This window comes from Hippocampus guttulatus, chromosome 2 (genome assembly GCF_054856545.1).
Source record: "Hippocampus guttulatus isolate MCC_2025c chromosome 2, RoL_Hgut_1.0, whole genome shotgun sequence".
Classification (NCBI taxonomy): Eukaryota; Metazoa; Chordata; class Actinopteri; order Syngnathiformes; family Syngnathidae; genus Hippocampus; species Hippocampus guttulatus.
The window spans coordinates 33,695,196-33,712,672 of record NC_141262.1 but is presented as its reverse complement, the minus strand read 5'-3'; the positions used below and the strand labels follow the sequence as shown (position 1 = coordinate 33,712,672).

General features: G+C 42.8%; 2 protein-coding genes across 2 annotated transcripts; both read left to right on the top strand.

Moving 5' to 3' along the window:
- Nucleotides 1-645: 645 nt before the first annotated feature.
- Nucleotides 646-7,772, top strand: LOC147209800 (wee1-like protein kinase). Its single transcript, XM_086105808.1, has 9 exons — nucleotides 646-1,047; nucleotides 3,829-4,028; nucleotides 4,127-4,175; nucleotides 5,268-5,440; nucleotides 5,543-5,802; nucleotides 5,885-5,965; nucleotides 6,173-6,258; nucleotides 6,374-6,544; nucleotides 7,654-7,772. Exons 1-9 carry the CDS (start codon nucleotides 709-711, stop codon nucleotides 7,744-7,746), a joined length of 1,452 nt encoding a protein of 483 aa, XP_085961934.1. The 5' UTR covers nucleotides 646-708; the 3' UTR covers nucleotides 7,747-7,772.
- Nucleotides 7,773-9,923: 2,151 nt separating this feature from the next.
- Nucleotides 9,924-17,400, top strand: LOC147209799 (cyclic nucleotide-gated channel alpha-2-like). Its single transcript, XM_086105807.1, has 10 exons — nucleotides 9,924-10,009; nucleotides 10,665-10,775; nucleotides 10,874-11,065; nucleotides 11,148-11,255; nucleotides 11,379-11,485; nucleotides 12,540-13,027; nucleotides 13,161-13,439; nucleotides 13,511-13,609; nucleotides 14,738-15,115; nucleotides 15,862-17,400. Exons 1-10 carry the CDS (start codon nucleotides 9,924-9,926, stop codon nucleotides 16,045-16,047), a joined length of 2,034 nt encoding a protein of 677 aa, XP_085961933.1. The 3' UTR covers nucleotides 16,048-17,400.
- Nucleotides 17,401-17,477: the final 77 nt, after the last annotated feature.

Genomic DNA, 17,477 nt, shown 5'->3' with positions numbered 1-17,477 from the left:
TTCACGTGTCACATACACTTTGTTGTTTGAACCAGTTATAGATGAAAGAGATGAAAATCAAAGTGTCCTTTCATCAGTGGATCGCAGATGTTATGCTCAAAATGTGCAAACGTCTTCTGCACCAAATAAGCAGAATACAGAAAACGAAATGACCGAGTTAAGGCATGGGACTGGAATTTTGAAGTCCTAGTAGGAGGAATTAGCTAAAAGTTTTGGTAAAATAAGGAACAAAAAATAAATCATTTAATTAATACTCAACAGTCTGTCTTTGCTTAGAGTACAGACTTTGTATCGTTGCATCTGACCTTAATGAAATGAATACAGTACAGTATTTCAGAAGTTCAATTCTACAAATAAATATATGAAATGCAAAGGAATTTTTTTTTAATTTAAAATAATTACTCGAGATTTTTATTTTTTGTTACTTTTTCCTCACCTGAAATAAATGACCGTATTTTCCGCATTGCTCTGATTTATTCCGATGATTTTACGCGAGGACGTTTCTCAGTACAACATTGTACTACAGTAGTTCGCTAGGTAGCAGTAGTGTTACATTTACAGTTGCCAGCTGCCAACCAACCAACCAAAGAAATAGAAGAACGAGGCGCTGATTGGCTCTCATTCGTGACGTCACCAACAATCTGGCGGTGCTTTGAAACGGGTTTTTGGAAGGTTGGTCAAAGGACTGTGCTCGGTGTGCAGGAGAAGATGCACGGAGCCATGGAGATAACACCGCCGTCGAGTCGGGACACCGAACAGTGTGTTCCAATGCGCAAGCGACGAAGCACCGCTGCCAAGCGGCTGGAATACCGCAGCAGCCCCCTGAGGAGCCGTTCATGCGGGGGTGACGAGGTCAGGCTGTGGGGCCTGAAAGCCTGTGGATCCCCGAACACGGATCTCTTAGCCTCATGCTCCACGCCTCCCAAGAGACATTCCCGATTCTACGAGGACTCACCGGAGCGAGCGTCCCTCCAAACTCAATCCACGAAGACTCGGTGCAAAAATGTTAGGAGACGAAGACTTTTCGAGACGTCGCAGAAACTAACGGTATGTATTGGCCGTTAACGCCATGTCAGTTGCAGTCTATATTGGGATTGACGACTGTTGTACGTTGCAATCGATTTGGTTGTTGCTTTTGCATGCGGGGGTTGTTTTTCTTATTTCACGTTCGGTATTTGAATGGAATTGTGGGTGAAAAAAATGATGATGTATGTAAAATAGTTTCCACCAGCATTTTCATTGTATTAATTCATATGATTATAATTAACTTATTCCGCACAAACGTAATGTTAAAATAACTACATGCCCAATAACAAATTATTAATTAAATAGTTTTGAGAAAAACGGCCATATCAACGCAGGACATTTTACAAGACTCCTGTTTGATGAGTCGGGTAAGTGGGAACCATTTTTTATATTTCTCGGCAATGCATTTTCAGTGGATCTCCCCAGTTATTTTTCCCCATTTTAAATTCTATATCATATACAGCATTAAGTAAGGTCACTTTGGAATGTCTTTTTTTAAGTACCGTTTTATAGCAACCAACGTCTACTCTAGACTCGTACGATATTTTTGACTAATGGAATGTTAAGGTTAGGATTAAACTAACTGACCCCTAACCTTTGAACAGTGGTGTACAGTAGGGGGCACAAACCTCTTTGAAAGTGAAAGCTACTTCTTGGCTAATGATAATTGTGAAGGACTTGCAGTTTGATACATCATCGCGAAACAACAAATTAGTGTTACTAATATGTTAAGATATCCTTTATTTGTCCCGCAATCGGGACAAAAAAGGGGGGAAAAAAACCCACGCTCGAACTATCCTCTTCTGAGGATAATTTAAGTCCAGGATAAAAAAAGACCCTAGCACATAAATAAGCATATGACAGTCACAACAAGTCACAAGACATAACATGTAATGAGGGGGAGGATGAATGGGAAGGGGGGAGTGGGAGGGGGGTGACCGCGACGCGGCCCGCCCGACCAGCTGCACAGTCTGCCGTGCGCACCGCAGATCATTCCACGTCGCGGGGAAAAAGAAGCGGAACGATGAAGGCGGTGAGGATGAGGATGTGTATCCGCGTGTGATTGTCTGGTTGTGTATGTGTATGCGTGAACAGGCCGCAGCTGCTTCGTCAAGGTCTGCTCATGAAGACAGTCCTGGCTTATCAGTCCATGGCCTAGAAGGAGTGGGTGATGGTGGGGGGCACTAGCGTCCGCGCATACCTTCCATCCAGGGGAAAGGGGTCCAAATAGCGTTGTTTGTTTTGGAGGGACGGCCGCCAACAGTTTCAGGTGGCCTTGAGTCCGTGGCTGTACCCCTTCACTGGCGCCGATCAGCCAAATCCTCAATTCCTTTTCGAAGCGAGAATTCCACTTCTCCCTGTTGTTGTCGATCGTACGGAGACGCTCGAGAACCGTAATTGCGGTTGAGCTCAGTCACCGCTTGAGTCTGAGTGTTGGGCATTCGCGCCAAGCCATCCAGAGTGACCGGCAGCTTCTTCACTTCCAATAGAGCCGCTCCCGTCGGTTGAATTTTGCGATAGAACAGCAAGCTGCCAACACCAAACAGCAGCATACCTGTTATCAAAAGGCCGATAATGTAGATGTCTTTCTCCTCCTCAACGGACAGTATTGACAGGCACACCATTCTCCGCTTCCTCCATGGATCTAGGGTGCTGGGAGATCCATGGACTCTTCCTCCATGGATCTCCCAGCAGCAAATGTCCCGAGGGGCAAGCAGGCTCCCCACTGCCTGCTCTTCTCGTCGAGGAAATCTTGTCGATTGCATCAAGAGACCAGCCAACCAATTCCATGATTTGTTTTTTAGGATGAAAAATACGGCAGAGGCTAGGAGAAGACAGCACATAGACTGAGTGGCGAGCAGGGGGGGGACAGGACCAGGAGCAGAGCAAAAAAAGCGTCCGCCTTCGTCGAGAGCCGAACAGAAAGAGGAGAGCCAAACGAAAAAGAATGTTGTTGGTGTTATTGCTAATTATGTGAAGACACTGATCGGGAATTAGGAACTGGCTAAATATGTACAACTTTATTTCTATAATTTTTGCCGGTGTTTACCTTTTCAAATGAGCATTCCTACAAGATCACAATGTTCGATCACTGGTTAACTACATTTAGAACAGGCCAGCTGGCTACTCATGTGGTCTTTGGAGGCTACCTGGTGCCCCAAGGCACTCATGTTGGATAGTGACCCCTGGTGTACAGTAATCTCTCTTTTTTTAATGAGAGTTTCATCAAAGGCCACATTAGGCAACCTCTGTTAAAATAGTGACCCAAATTTCTTATGGCATTATATATATTTTGAAGTTTCATGTTTTCTATTCATCAACAAGGTGTACAGAATTTTGCTTCCACGGACATATGAGAACGTACCTATTTCCTGGCTAAAGCATTAGCCACTGCGGTATACAATGACTGTGTCAGCTGGGGTTACCAGCAGTTGTGCCGAGAATATTTTGGATAGTGTATTTTGAGGTACTGTAATTTGTTACCTTTGCTTAATTCAGTGATGCAAAGACCACCGGCAGCTGTTTCTATCTTCTCTTTATCAAAAACCGCCAGATATGAAGTGTTGCTCAATGAAGCTCTGCTTATTGCCTTTTGACTTTGACTGGCAGTATAGTTGAAATGGAAGTTGAAAATAATAGGTCAAGAAACTCGATGTGGAGCAAAATTCTATTTGGCTTGACCAACCCACAGACACTTTTTTTTTTTAAACATTTGTTAACTTTCAAACTTGGTGAGTGGGCACGCACTCACGTGAGCCAACTAGTTGTACTGAATAGATGTCATTGTGTGTGTTTGCACAGAGTGTGCTACCCCGAGCGAAGAACTCCAGCCTCACGTTATCCTGCAGGCGATCCCTATTCAAGAATGGCAAACCTTCAGCAAGGTCCAGCACAGAGGGCAACAGCATCAGACCTCAGGTCAACTTGAATCCATTCAGTCCCGTCTCCCTCCTCGCCCTGTCTCCTACACTGCAAAAGAACCAGCGCAAGACAGCATACCTGTATGTATATGTTCTTGATATGTGCAGATGACTGCCCTTTGCTCCCCGTTTTCTCCACCCCAAAAAAGAAAAACCCAAACAAACTGTTTTTTTCCCAGGTCTTATGGTGAAGACAAGAATACAAGTAATGCTAAAGGAGACCCCAAGGTAATTATATAAGATACGAAAAGCTTTATTGTCTCACAATGGAGAAATTTGCATATCTCTGAAGGGGATGACATTTGTTGTTGTTTTTACTTTTGTAAATAAAGAAACTTGAGTTGTGACAGATTCACTTCTTATTTCCAATTATAGCAAAGCAGCAATTTATGGTGGGAACTGTATTTACTGTAATTTTTTTTCCAAAAAGATCCAATATCATTCTCCCATATTGTACAAATCTTGATTAAAACATTACAAAAAAAATGTAACATTTACCAGTGCCTACCAGTTCCAAATGATGTAATATAACATTCATATAAGTTGTCTGGCATTATTGTGGCTATTTAATGTCCGCTACAGTTGCAGCAGTTAAATAAGAGCTTACTTTCCTTATAACTCCTTATATCTTACCTCATTGATGTTCTTCTCAGCACTGACTTTATGATATAAAGTAAGTACATGTTTTGCGCTCGTATCCTGCAGTTCATCCATATAAACGTGTGTCGGTTAGCCACATTAGACCGCTAGCATTGGCAGCGAGCTGTTTGTGGACTTGTGACACTTTGTCTGAGCACATAGGGGCACGTCATTGGCTATTTACATCCTGTGGAGTTGTAGCAGTTGTGGCAAAGTGAATGTGGGAGGGTGTGGATCATGTCACTTAGTGTAATTATCTTTTACAGCCACCAGATAACAGTAATCATGACGCTGTCTTAAGATTCTACATGTTTAGTGAATGCCAGTAGTCGGCTTATGTGTTGGCAAGGCAATTTTATTTATATACCGCATTTCATACAAAAGGTGTAACTCACTGTACTTCAAGTAATTAACTCATTCAGTACCAGCCAATTCTAGACCAAGTCTGAAAAGACGTTTAAAAACGTCTTTGGGAGTGAATGAGTTAAGTAAAATATTTAAAAACGGTAACAAACAAGAGAGTTGAACATCAAAAAGCAAAGTAAAGACATTTCAAAGGAAAATAATTTACACTAGAGTATTGGTATGTTTGGAATGCTTTTTAAGAGGGGGTGGATATTATATAAGGGGGTGAAAAGTCACAAGAAATGACGGTAATCCCCCTTTGCTTGCCACTTTTAGAGGTTGACTGCCATAAGAAACGACGTGACGTCCCGCTACAACTCAGAGTTCTTCGAGCTGGAGACGATCGGCCATGGGCAGTTCTCTGCGGTGTTCAAATGTGCGAAAAGGCTGGATGGCTGCATCTACGCCATCAAGCGATCAAGTAAACCACTTATGGGATCGGTAGATAAGTAAGTGGAGAATTTCATATGACAAAGAATTGATATCATGGAGCTCAAAGTTTACCATAAACCGTGGAAACATTTACAATTGTCTTTGTTCCTCCCATGCAGACAATACATCATGCGGGAAGTGTTTGCCCATGCCGTACTAGCCCGGCATCCCAACGTGGTGCAGTACTACTCGTCCTGGGTGGAGGATGACCACTTGCTCATTCAGAACGAGTACTGCGACGGCGGCACGCTGGCAGATGTCATTGAATGCCAATCCAAGCCTTTGTCGGAAATGGCCCTCAAAGATGTGCTGCTGCAAGTTGCGCGAGGCCTGGCGTGCATCCACTCAATGTCCCTGGTGCACATGGACATCAAACCGAGTGAGTTTTAGTGGTTGTGCTTCAAAGAGATGCCGTGCAAAGTGGGAAACTAATCTTCATCAATTCTTGTTTTGTTTCCAAGGCAACATCTTCATATCCAAGACGTCTGGAAGCAGCTTTGATGAAGATGGCACGTGTGACACCGGTGTTACCTACAAAATAGGTTTGGTTTTAAAAAAAAACGTTTTAAATTATTATTATTTTTTTTTTTTAACAGCCCGCCAATCCCCTTCCGCTGCTAGCTTCAACTGTGTCCTTGGTTTACATTTCAAAGTTAGGAACGACATGCACGACATTAATAACTTAATTGATTGAATTCACTTGATGAACATTGACATTTTATCTTGAAACACATATGTCCATCTTCCAGGTGATCTTGGTCATGTGACACCGGCAAACAGTCCTTACGTGGAAGAAGGTGACAGCAGATATCTGGCTAATGAAGTTCTACAAGAGGTTTGTCTCCCTTCCCCCTCCCCACGCACACACCTGCCCCCAACAACAACAACAACTAAAAATCAGAATCATTGAAAAATTCACATTAACATCTCCCTCCTGTTTACTTTTGCAGGACTACAGTAACTTGACAAAGGCCGACATTTTTGCTCTCGGTCTGACAGTTGTTAGCGCTTCGGGGGCGGAGGCTCTGCCCCCCAATGGACTCGGGTGGCACAAAATCCGAAAAGGCGAGCTTCCCACCATCCCATGTGTGATTGCATCAGAGTTTCTCAGTCTTCTTGAGGTGATTGTCCGGTGTTTTTATACTGCCATGTACCCAAAACATGTTGATTTGACATGGTTTATGTCTAAAAATTTGGAACTTCATCCACTTACAAGAATGAAGGGGTAATGCCAATTACCATATTTTTCAGACTATAAATCATCCCGGAGTATCAATTGCACCAGTCAAAAAAACGCATCATGAAAAAGAAAAACTCAATTCAATTTTATTGATGAAACATATCAAAGTCATCCCAGAGAGTAAGTCTCATTTTAGGGGAACATTTATTCCACAAAAAAATAAGACCAAGAACAGTGGAGCTTGGACTCGAACCCAATATCGCCATTCCCATTCAGAAATACCCTCAGAGGGTGCAATGCTTCATTCACTCTGACCATTCGGAAATCTCGTGCGATGTTCAAAGGTGACCTTCGGTTATTCAGAGTGACCCAACGGAATAAAGTGGAGTCTTGCGGGCCAGCCAGTACAGATCGAAACAGCTCAAGCACAAGCTGCTGATTGGGTTTGTCACATAGCCTGCGTTATGAAATTTATGGAAAGGGAGTACCAGTGCGCTCTGCCTCTCTGAACACGCACACTCTGAGAGGTGTTAAACCATCAGAGGCAATTTCCCAACGCACCCCTTGTTTAGTGCGGCAAACGAGTTTTCATTGGACGGAACTTCTAACAATGGAAACGTTTTCCTTTTTCGTTTAGAATGGCTTACTTTACCTAGAAGCGCGTGTTACATTGTGGCCAAAGATAGAATCCTGGTCAGTTATTGTGCATTCTGGTGCTGTAAATATTTGCTGTGCCATAAGGAAGTCTGCTACTACTTCTGCTTCCATTTCTTCTTCTACTTGCTTTGGGCAGTTGGCAGATGGTTGTCAAACACTTTTGCTTCATTTCCGTCACCTTTCCACCAGCGGTAATTAATCAACATGGTTAGGGAACGAGGATTCTGAGTCAGAGCTCTCATTTTAATACATAAAAGTTGCACCTGCGTAAACCAAACTATGGGAAAAAAAGTGCTACCTATCGTCCAAAAAAATACGGTAATTATGCTGTTATAGGAGAAAAATGACGCAAGCGTTTTTATTAATATATCCTGTGCCGATTTTGGTTTTCAGCTGATGATCAACCCTGACCCAACGAGACGGCCTTCGACCTCTGACATCATCAGGCACCCAGTAATCCAGACAGCAAACAGATTGATGTTGTAAATACAAATATCAATAAAACTCTTGCATAAAATTTGGGTCGCATTTTTGCTGCTTACACATTTATCCGATTAAAAACAATTACCACCTTATTAGCACCAAAATAGATTTTTCCAAACTAACATATCTCTCCTTCCATTCATTTTCTGATCCACTTATCCTCACAATGGTTGCTGGGCATTCTGGAGCCTATCCCAGCTGTCTTCGGGCAGTAGGCAGGGGACACCCTGAACTGGTTGCCAGCCAATCGCCGGGCACACAGAGACGAATAACCATACGTGCTCACACTCACACCTCAGGACAATTTAGAGTATTTCATTAACCTGCCATGCATGCTTTTGGAATGTGGGAGGAACCCGGAGAAAACCCGCGCAGGCACGGGAGAGCATGCTCCACACAGGAACAGAACGAAGCCAATAAATACCCCACACAACAAAATAACTACCGTTTGTAAGCAGCACACTCTTAATTCAAAACCTACACAATCCCCCTGAAATACAGTTTCAACCCACTCACCTGTACATGATTTAATGTCATACAAAATCAAGATTCATATTTGCTCCTTTCATTGGTCTATGTGTGTGCATCGTCACACTTATTCTCTGTAATCAGGAGACAAGACACGCTTGTGGTTGTGCGGCCACTTCAAACGATGCTCTTGAATTCAGATGAGTCAAAACCAACACAAGCACATACACACTATTTGCATTTTAAAAGATTCTTTTGTCTGAGCTTGAGTGTCATGTGATCATCCAAGAGATGTTAGACTTGCTCACCGTTTTTTAGCATTCGTCTTCACAATCAGTGCTGCCTCAATCCACATACGTATCGTGTGGATGGATGAAGATTTCTGCATGAGCTAAACATTAAAATCAGGAAATTTACCAGGTGTGTTGAAACATTTTTTTTCTTCCTTTATCTGCCTTTCCTAAAATGAGCAAGTATACAGCTTGTTGCTATGCCTTTTGGTTTCCACGGTGATGCATACCACCGGATGACCTTCCTATTCTTATTGTGGTTTTGCCATGCATGTGTGTATTGTTTACTAAAGTATGAATTTCCTTGAACCTACCTATTGTTAGTGTTTCTTCTATAATGTGTGTATGTTTATGGCTTATTAGAATTTGTGAATAGTCACACTTTTGTAGACCAGCTGAATGATAACGAACAACTCCTTTGACACAATGTAACCAGAGATGGGCATTTTACCCTATTTTGCCAGTCTGTCCTCCATCCTCCATCTCCGACCTGGGTACCCTTCCATCATCGTCCCTCCATCCGTATTCATGTAATAATCGTCGTCCGTCCTCATTATTTTAAAACAATTGCGTCATAGTAAGTGGGGTATGTCTAACTGGTTGCCAGCCAATCGCAGGGCAGACATGGACAAACAATCATCCGCGCTCACAATGTCACCTAGGGATAATTTGGAGTGCCCAATCAACCTGCTGTGCACGTTTTTGGAACGTGGGAGGAAACCAGAGTACCCGGAAAAAAACCATGCAGGCCCGGGGAGAACATGCAAACTCCACACAGGAAGCCGGAATCAAACCCTGCACTGCTGCATTCTGAGGCCGACGTGCTAACCAGTAGAGCACCGGGCCACCCATTATAAAAACTTGACTTTCTCTCTAGGTGAGCAGACACCGAGAGACATGCAACACAACAAGCTTTCTTAACCGGCTGGATTGAATTGTTTCCAACTGTTTAAGTGTCAACCATGATAGCATTTAGCTGTCATCACAACCACTATCTGTCATCAGACTAACTGGCGAAGTGTCAACATTTTTGGACGGGTTTTTTTGCGCTCTCGTCTGCTTCAAGCAAAGTGAAGTCACTCCCTCGCACATACAAACATGGTGAACACGCCCGAGACAAGCGGTGCATCACATTCGGTCTGAAGTACTGCATCGGCGGCCTACACACATAAGAGAGGCCGGGCATGTTTCTGTCAGTCGTTAGTGAAATGGGTTTCCGTAAGTACATAACCCGTTTAGGGATAATTAAAGGGAGGAACGAAAACCCACTTTCCTCCTTGCTTTGTCCGTCCTTTAGAAAAAAAAAATATATATATATCGTTTCGTCCACAAAACAGGTATCCGCCCAGGGACGGACGCTTCATTCCGTCCCGGGGATGGAATGCCCATCTCGGAACATAACAACTTGCCTTTGTGTGCAGCATGCCACGTCCAGTGCATGATTCACAAAGGTTATCTGTGAAAACATGGACAGAGGAAGACAGTGACCAGGACAGCCCACTTAGCAGGTACACACACATTCATGGCCACCTTTAATCAGGTTTGTGTTGTTTAGGAACCTTTTGGCCCTTGACGAATATGGGATCTTTGCAGTCCTTAAATACTTGGCTAACTTGATGACCAAATTGGCAGCAGGTGTGCACGCTGGAGGAAAGGCCCTCCTATGCCACCTGCTGGCGACACACAAGAACAGGATCATGACAAAAGTGGGCTAGACGCGAAATTATATTTTGATAACCATTAGCTGGTTGCCAGTACCCTCATCACACTTAAAATATGAGCGTCAAGGTTGGGGGAAGACTCCAGACTGCATGCAAACGCTCTTGGCTAATGCCGGCCGCTCACCGAGCGTTGCGATCAAATACCACTGAACAATCCAGCAGCAAATTGTCTGCAACTAGTGAGGTTGCAATTTCAAATGAGAAGTCAATGGCATCGCGTCAGCGCAGATGTTTAACGCCAATCACGATGCCAGGTTGAATCACATTATCTTTTTCGTGATAATGACTACGTTTGCAGGGACCAAGTAAGATCTGGGAGCTTTTCAAGTTAGCAGCTATTGGTTGATTTTGGAGGAAGATTCATAAGGGTCCCTTTATGGCAGAAATATACTGTGATAACTAACTCTACCTGCAGCTTTGCGACTTCATTTGTATTTTGTAGAGGGCAGTCGATGTGTGATGACACTTCCTCAGAACTACAGAAAATGGCGGCCATTGACAGGAAAGATGTCACACCACAGAATTCCCTCCATGGCCAAGGTGCTCTATCCAGGTATGACATTAATCGACATTCAACAGTAGGAATGAATACATGTATGTTTTTGGTGGCTGATTTTTTTTTTTTTTTTTTTTTTTTTTTTTTTTTTTAAGGATAGTGAACATGGTGATGACTCTCAGAGAATGGGCTCAGAAGAACGTGGCCGAGGAGAGAGAGCGACCCGATTCTTTTTTGGAGCGTTTCCGAGGCCCCGCTCACTTGGACGTACATGCCCCGTCGAGCCGTTTTAGCCACGGCCACAATGGCTCCGATTCAGACAGTGAAATGAGACGCACAAAAAGGAAGTAAGGAAAGAAATCATGGATGTATTTTCGGGGAATAGAATAAACACCAAGTTGATTCACGCTTCATTATTCTCCGTTTTAGGAGGAAGTGTAACAATGTCACCTTATCTCCATCGGATGATGTGTATTACCACTGGCTGATGGTGATTGGTCCTGCTGTTTTTTATAACTGGACCTTATTAGTTGTCAGGTTGGAAACAAATTGAGTTTCTCCACTAATTGCAAATTCTTCTTCAATCATCAATGGATTCGGGATCACATTATCACTTAACGGTTGCCTGTTAAAAACATACAAATGCATCTGTTTTTGCAGGGCCTGTTTTGACGAGCTGCAGATGAGGAACGTTTTGGTGTGGCTGGTCTTGGACTATATCTGCGACGGGGTCTACATCTTCGACATCGCTGTTCGTCTCCACACAGGTACTCAACATTCGATCGTAAAGTCAAGTGAGAAGTAGATTGATAAACTGCGGTAATGTCTGCATATGATGACATCACAGACTGTGCGGTGGAACTTCAGACTATTTGAAATTTAACCCGAAAACATGGTAATAAAATGCCTCCTGAGTCACATAAAACCCGTGCGATGCCTAAAGTGTCAAGTGTTGGATGTATGAGTGAGAAAAGAGAAACAATTTGAATGTTCCTCTATTCAACAAATGATGTGATTAGAGATTGTTGGAGACTCTGCATGTCCCTTCCAGCTGAAGTCAGAGCAGGAGATGTTCGCTCCTCTATGCCAGTGAATTAAACTTGTGTAAAGCCACCACTGTCAGACAGAGTTTCACCACCGCTTGTATTGTCATCTGTGAAGTCGGCATTTCATCACCGAGTCACCGAAATACACTAGACCAGTGGTTCTTAACCTGGGTTCGATCGAACCCCAGGGGTTCGTTGAATCGGTCTCAAGGGTTCGACGGAGCCTCTGCCATGGAGGTTCAGACACACCTGACTCAACATGTCAACTAGTTATGACGCGCCTGCTTGGCCATCACTGGATAAAGATGATCACATGACATTGCTTGTCCAATCAGTGCTGCGGGAAATTTAGTTCTCTCAGTAGCCAACGTGTGACTGTCGTGATAGTATGTCGTAAAATTGAAAAAAACCTACACTTATGCCATGTAATTTTATTTGCTTTCTTCTGTTTTTAATAAATGCGTTTTTTATGTCTTGAATTTGTAAAAAGTCATACTTTTGTTTTTTGCTAAGGAAGGGTTCGGTGAATGTGCATATAAACTGGTTGGGTTCGGTACCTCTAACAAGGTTAAGAACCACTGCACTAGACAGGTAGGGTGCAAAACAGGTCAACGCTTTTGCGACAATTTGATTTTTTCTATTTCAACTTATTGCTATGGGAATCCCAAACAAATCGATGGTCTACCAATTCTCAAAGGATCAATGGCTGTCATAATTGTCATCCTTTGTGGGGAACCTGTTTTCTGTTGCAATCCATTTCTTTGTATTTCTCAAGGTTTCCTGGAGCAAGGACTGATGGTGAAGGACGGCCACCGTTTGCGGGAAACCTACATCCGAACCTTACAATGTAAGCTGGACATCTGCTCCATCCTTCCAACCGATCTGTTGTATTTGACTTTCGGAGTCAGTCACACTCCCCTTCTTCGATTCAATCGTCTGCTGCGCCTGCCACGCCTCTTTGAGTTCTTCGAACGGACGGAAACGAGAACAGGCTACCCAAATACCTTCCGCATCGGTAAACTTGTCGTCTACATCCTGGTGATCATCCACTGGAATGCCTGCGGATACTACAGCTTCTCCAAGATCCTGGGACTGGGTTCCGACTCCTGGGTTTATCCCAATGCCTCGGATCCAGAGTACGCCTCCCTGACCCGAAGTTACATATACTGCCTGTACTGGTCCACTTTGACGCTGACTACCATTGGAGAGACCCCACCACCTGTGAGAGATGAGGAGTATCTCTTCTTAATATTTGACTTTCTGGTAGGTTATTAGTTGTTAAGTAACTTACCCTGTTGTTGTAACACAGAAATGTATGTCCCATTCTTTTTGAAGGTTTGTGGTTTTAGTCAAAGCTGCTAATTGAGCTTTTTTTTTTTTTTTTTTCCTATACCAGGTAGGTGTTCTGATTTTTGCATCCATTGTGGGGAATGTTGGAGCCATGATCTCAAATATGAATGCCACAAGAGCAGGCTTTCAGGCGCGTGTAGATTCTCTGAAACATTACATGCACTTCAGGCATGTCAACAAGGTTTTAGAACAGCGTGTCATTCGGTGGTTTGACTACCTTTGGACCAATAAGAAGACTATCGATGAACAGGAAGTGCTGAGGAGCTTACCGAGTAAACTGAGAGCAGAGATTGCAATCAACGTTCACCTGGACACACTGAAGAAGGTATAGACCTCACTATACAGAGCGCAATGTTGCAGTCCACCTCCTCTGACGATACGTATTTGTGGATGTAGGTGCGTATTTTCCAGGACTGCGAGGCAGGTCTCTTGGTAGAGTTGGTGCTCAAACTTCAACCACAGGTTTTCAGTCCAGGAGATTACATCTGTAGAAAGGTAAGGCTGAAGTACTTTTAGGCCGAGTTTACCCAGCATGGCTCAAGTGACATAACTTAGATTGTTGTTGTTGGATTGTGCTCTCAACTAGCACGATTCTGAAATGCATTTTAGCAGTGTAAATAGGAACAAAAGCATGGAATTGGATATCGTCAGAATGGAATTACACGTCTTCCAAATGTGGATGAAAGAAATCTGATACATATTATCTTCATGGAGAGCACAGAAAATGAAACATGGGCTAAATATATGACATTAGAGACAATTAGCTCAACTCAACTCAACTCAACTCAAATGTATTTATAGAGCACTTTCAAACAGCCATCGCTGCACAAAAAGTGCTGTACATGGAGCAACTAACATATACAACAGTAAAGCAAAGCAACAAATCAGTAACAAAGACGGTAGAGATCACCAAACAGTATAACTAAGATCATAATTTGGGTCATGCTGAGTCAAATGCCAAAGAATACAAGTGAGTTTTGAGGCGGGTTTTAAAGATGGGCAGCGAGGAGGCTTGCCGAATGTTCAGTGGGAGGTCATTCCAGAGAGAGGGACCAGCAACAGAAAAGGCTCGATCCCCTCTGAGCCTCAGTTTAGTTCTTGGTACTTCTAATAATGTCTGGTCCGCAGACTTGAGGTGTGTAGTGGTGGATGAGCTCAGAGAGGTAAGGTGGTGCGAGGTCATTTAGAGATTTGAAAACAAATAATAGGATCTTGAAAATAACTCTAAAATGTATAGGGAGCCAGTGAAGAGATGCCAGAATAGGAGTTATGTGCTCCCTCTGACGAGTACCAGTCAAGAGGCGAGCAGCAGCAATGTAACATTTAATATTTGTTTAATTTCTGTGTTACTGTTCACTGTTGTTAATGCTTGAAGAGCTCGTTATGTGCAATGTGGGGCAACTGCAAATATCGTTTGTTTAATGCTTTACATATCTATGTATCTGACATGTGTCACTTGTATGTGGAAATTGATGGTGTAAAAAAAGCTTAAATGGGCGCTCAGACTCTGCTGGCGGATCTGTGTGATGGAGGTCTGCGTTGCTGTGGGAGTGACACTGCAAAACCGACACGACGTTTTTGGATCACTATTAACATTTCATTGTCAATTCTCCTTTTTCTCAGGGAGATGTGGGTAAAGAGATGTATATCATTAAAGATGGCCGCCTGGCTGTGGTGGGGGAGGATGGAGCCACGCAGTTAGCAGTCCTCACAGCAGGGAGCTGCTTTGGAGAGATCAGCATCCTGAATATCAGCGGCAGCAAGATGGGGAACCGACGCACGGCTAATATTCGCAGTCTGGGGTACTCAGACCTTTTCTGCCTTTCCAAACAAGACCTGATGGATGCACTGCAGGAGTTCCCCCATGCTAGGGCTCAACTGGAGCAGAGGGGTCGGGATATCCTGCGGAAGGAGGGGCTGTTGGAAGAAGTCAATGTGTCTGCTGGGGAAGAGTTGGAGGAGAAGGTGGAGAGGTTGGAAACCAGTGTGGATCGACTACAGGTCAGTTGACACATTACCACTGTTCCAGCCAAATTCACTTACCGTATATTGTGGTCCCTTTGCTCACAAGTACCACACCTTATGAATATTTCAAGGTAAAAGCCTTCACTGGATCGATTTTTAATATTTTTACTTTGCGGGGTATAAGATACTTGATATCCATGGAAATATTTTAGTCGCCATCAGCTCATTCTGTATTTAATGAGGTTTCCCACAACTGTTATTGTTGCCACACGGGTAAACCACAGTAACAATGCTCTAGTCATGGACAAATCACTGCATCCTTTCCCGAACAAAAAGATTCTCCATGCGAGATATGAGGGCGCCACATTTAAAGGGAATGAGACCGGCTGGTTTGATTGATGGAAAATAGAGTCGGCTGTGTTCATGCCCATAACGACGCAAATGGCCCTTTTTTAAATACGGCATGTTCACAAAATTACCAACATCTAGTCTAACCTGCCTTTGCGCAGATTTAGACTGGTCACAAAAATGTTGTGAAAATTCTTGTCATACAACAATGTAGACTCCTGTTTTTCTTAGCGCGTTTTGGGGGTTGGGGGTGTGGGCTGGAAGGTATTAATGACATTTCCATTCATTTCAATAAGGAAAGTGGATCTGAGATATGAGTGGTCTAACTTACAAGCATGGTCACAGAATCAATCAAACTTGTAAGTCAAGGCACCTTTGTATTCAGAATGTTGGTTTCTGTCATTACATCATACAGTATATGATGTAATTTACAGACAAGTTTGGCACGTCTGCAGAGTGAGTTCAACTCTGCACAGCTTCGAATGAAGCAGCGAATGACAGCCCTCGAGCACAACATCACCACGGTAACCACAGGCAGCGGCTTTCTGTCAGACACAGACGGCAACGACAGCGCATCTGGTGGCGGCGGGATGCGGAGCCAAATAAATATTCGGCTTTAAATAATCCATAGAATGATAAGTCTCTTTGTATGTAGAGCTCATTAAAAGGAAATAATCATATTTTGTATTTATAAATTAAATTGTGGAATACGTTTTCTTGAATGTTTGATAATTTTATCTCATCATCAATTATTTCTGAATTATATATTGTTTCTGATGACTGATTTCATATATATGTGACATAACGAAATGAAAATGCCACAGGCTGCTCTAAACCTTTTCATTATTCTCTATTTTAATTGATCGTATTCCTGGTGTGACTGTCCTATATGCTACTGCATTCTGTGATTTATAAGCTTCCATTACTACAAAAGATAACATTTTAATGATTGCTGGTTTTCATGTGACTGCAAATGACGCCACTAACCGATTTCTGAAGAATTTTATAAGTCTCTCAGTGTATTGGAATTTCACTGAACATCTCAATGCCCGAACACATCATAAAGTTAACATACGGTACATTGAATGGTTTACATAAGCATTGTTAATATTTGTCAAGTAGATATTTTTCTGTGGTTGTTGGCCTCAATAAGACAGTTTGTCTTCTCTGCGGGATTCCTCATAGGGCCGTCTTAGGGCTCAACCTTTTTGGACTCTATGTTTCCTCTCAGAGCTGTCTTAAGCAAATCTTAATGTATTTCAAGCCAATTGTGTGCAGATGATCTCTTGATTAATTTTTCAATCTTCATGGTACCAGTGGCATTAATTGCACTGCATGACTGCGGTTACAGGAAGGGCCGTAAGGCTCACAACTCACTTCAATTAAGTATGGCAAAACTCAAGTAGTGTATTAATTGTTGGCACCTGTTTCGGGCCACTTTTTAAAAAATATGGGCCCCAGTTTGATAAACCTTAGTCGTATTCAACCAGGCCATGCTTTTCAATGAACACATTAAAACTGTTAACCGTTTTCTGGTTTTTCCTCATCAAGAATATTTCTATTCTTGTGCCCATTTGAAGACATTCTGAATTATAAATGATGAATGGAATCTTTTGATGTATTTCTTTTTGTGTTGTGAAATGATTTCCCGTCACCATGCAGACCCATCTGTCTGTTATTGGGACAGACCGCATCTTATTGGCCTCCACACAAAACGAAAAACTAGAGGTTGTAGATCTTGCAACCTGCTGCTCAGAAATTGTGGAATGCACTTCCTTTTGTGCTAAGATCTGCCTGTTCTGTTGACATCTTGAAAAAGATGTTAAAAACAATTTTGTTTCACCATTACAGTTTTACTTGATTGTTCTGATTTGTTTGATTGCATTAACTGTATTGTGTTTGTGATTGTGTATTTAAACCATGTGAAGTGCTTTGTGTGAGAATTCCACATCAATAAAAGTTGCTTATGTACAGTTCTACGGATTTACAAGCCCCAAACTAGATGGGTTTCATTAGCCTTTTTTAAGCTGCATTAATACAAGCTACTGTT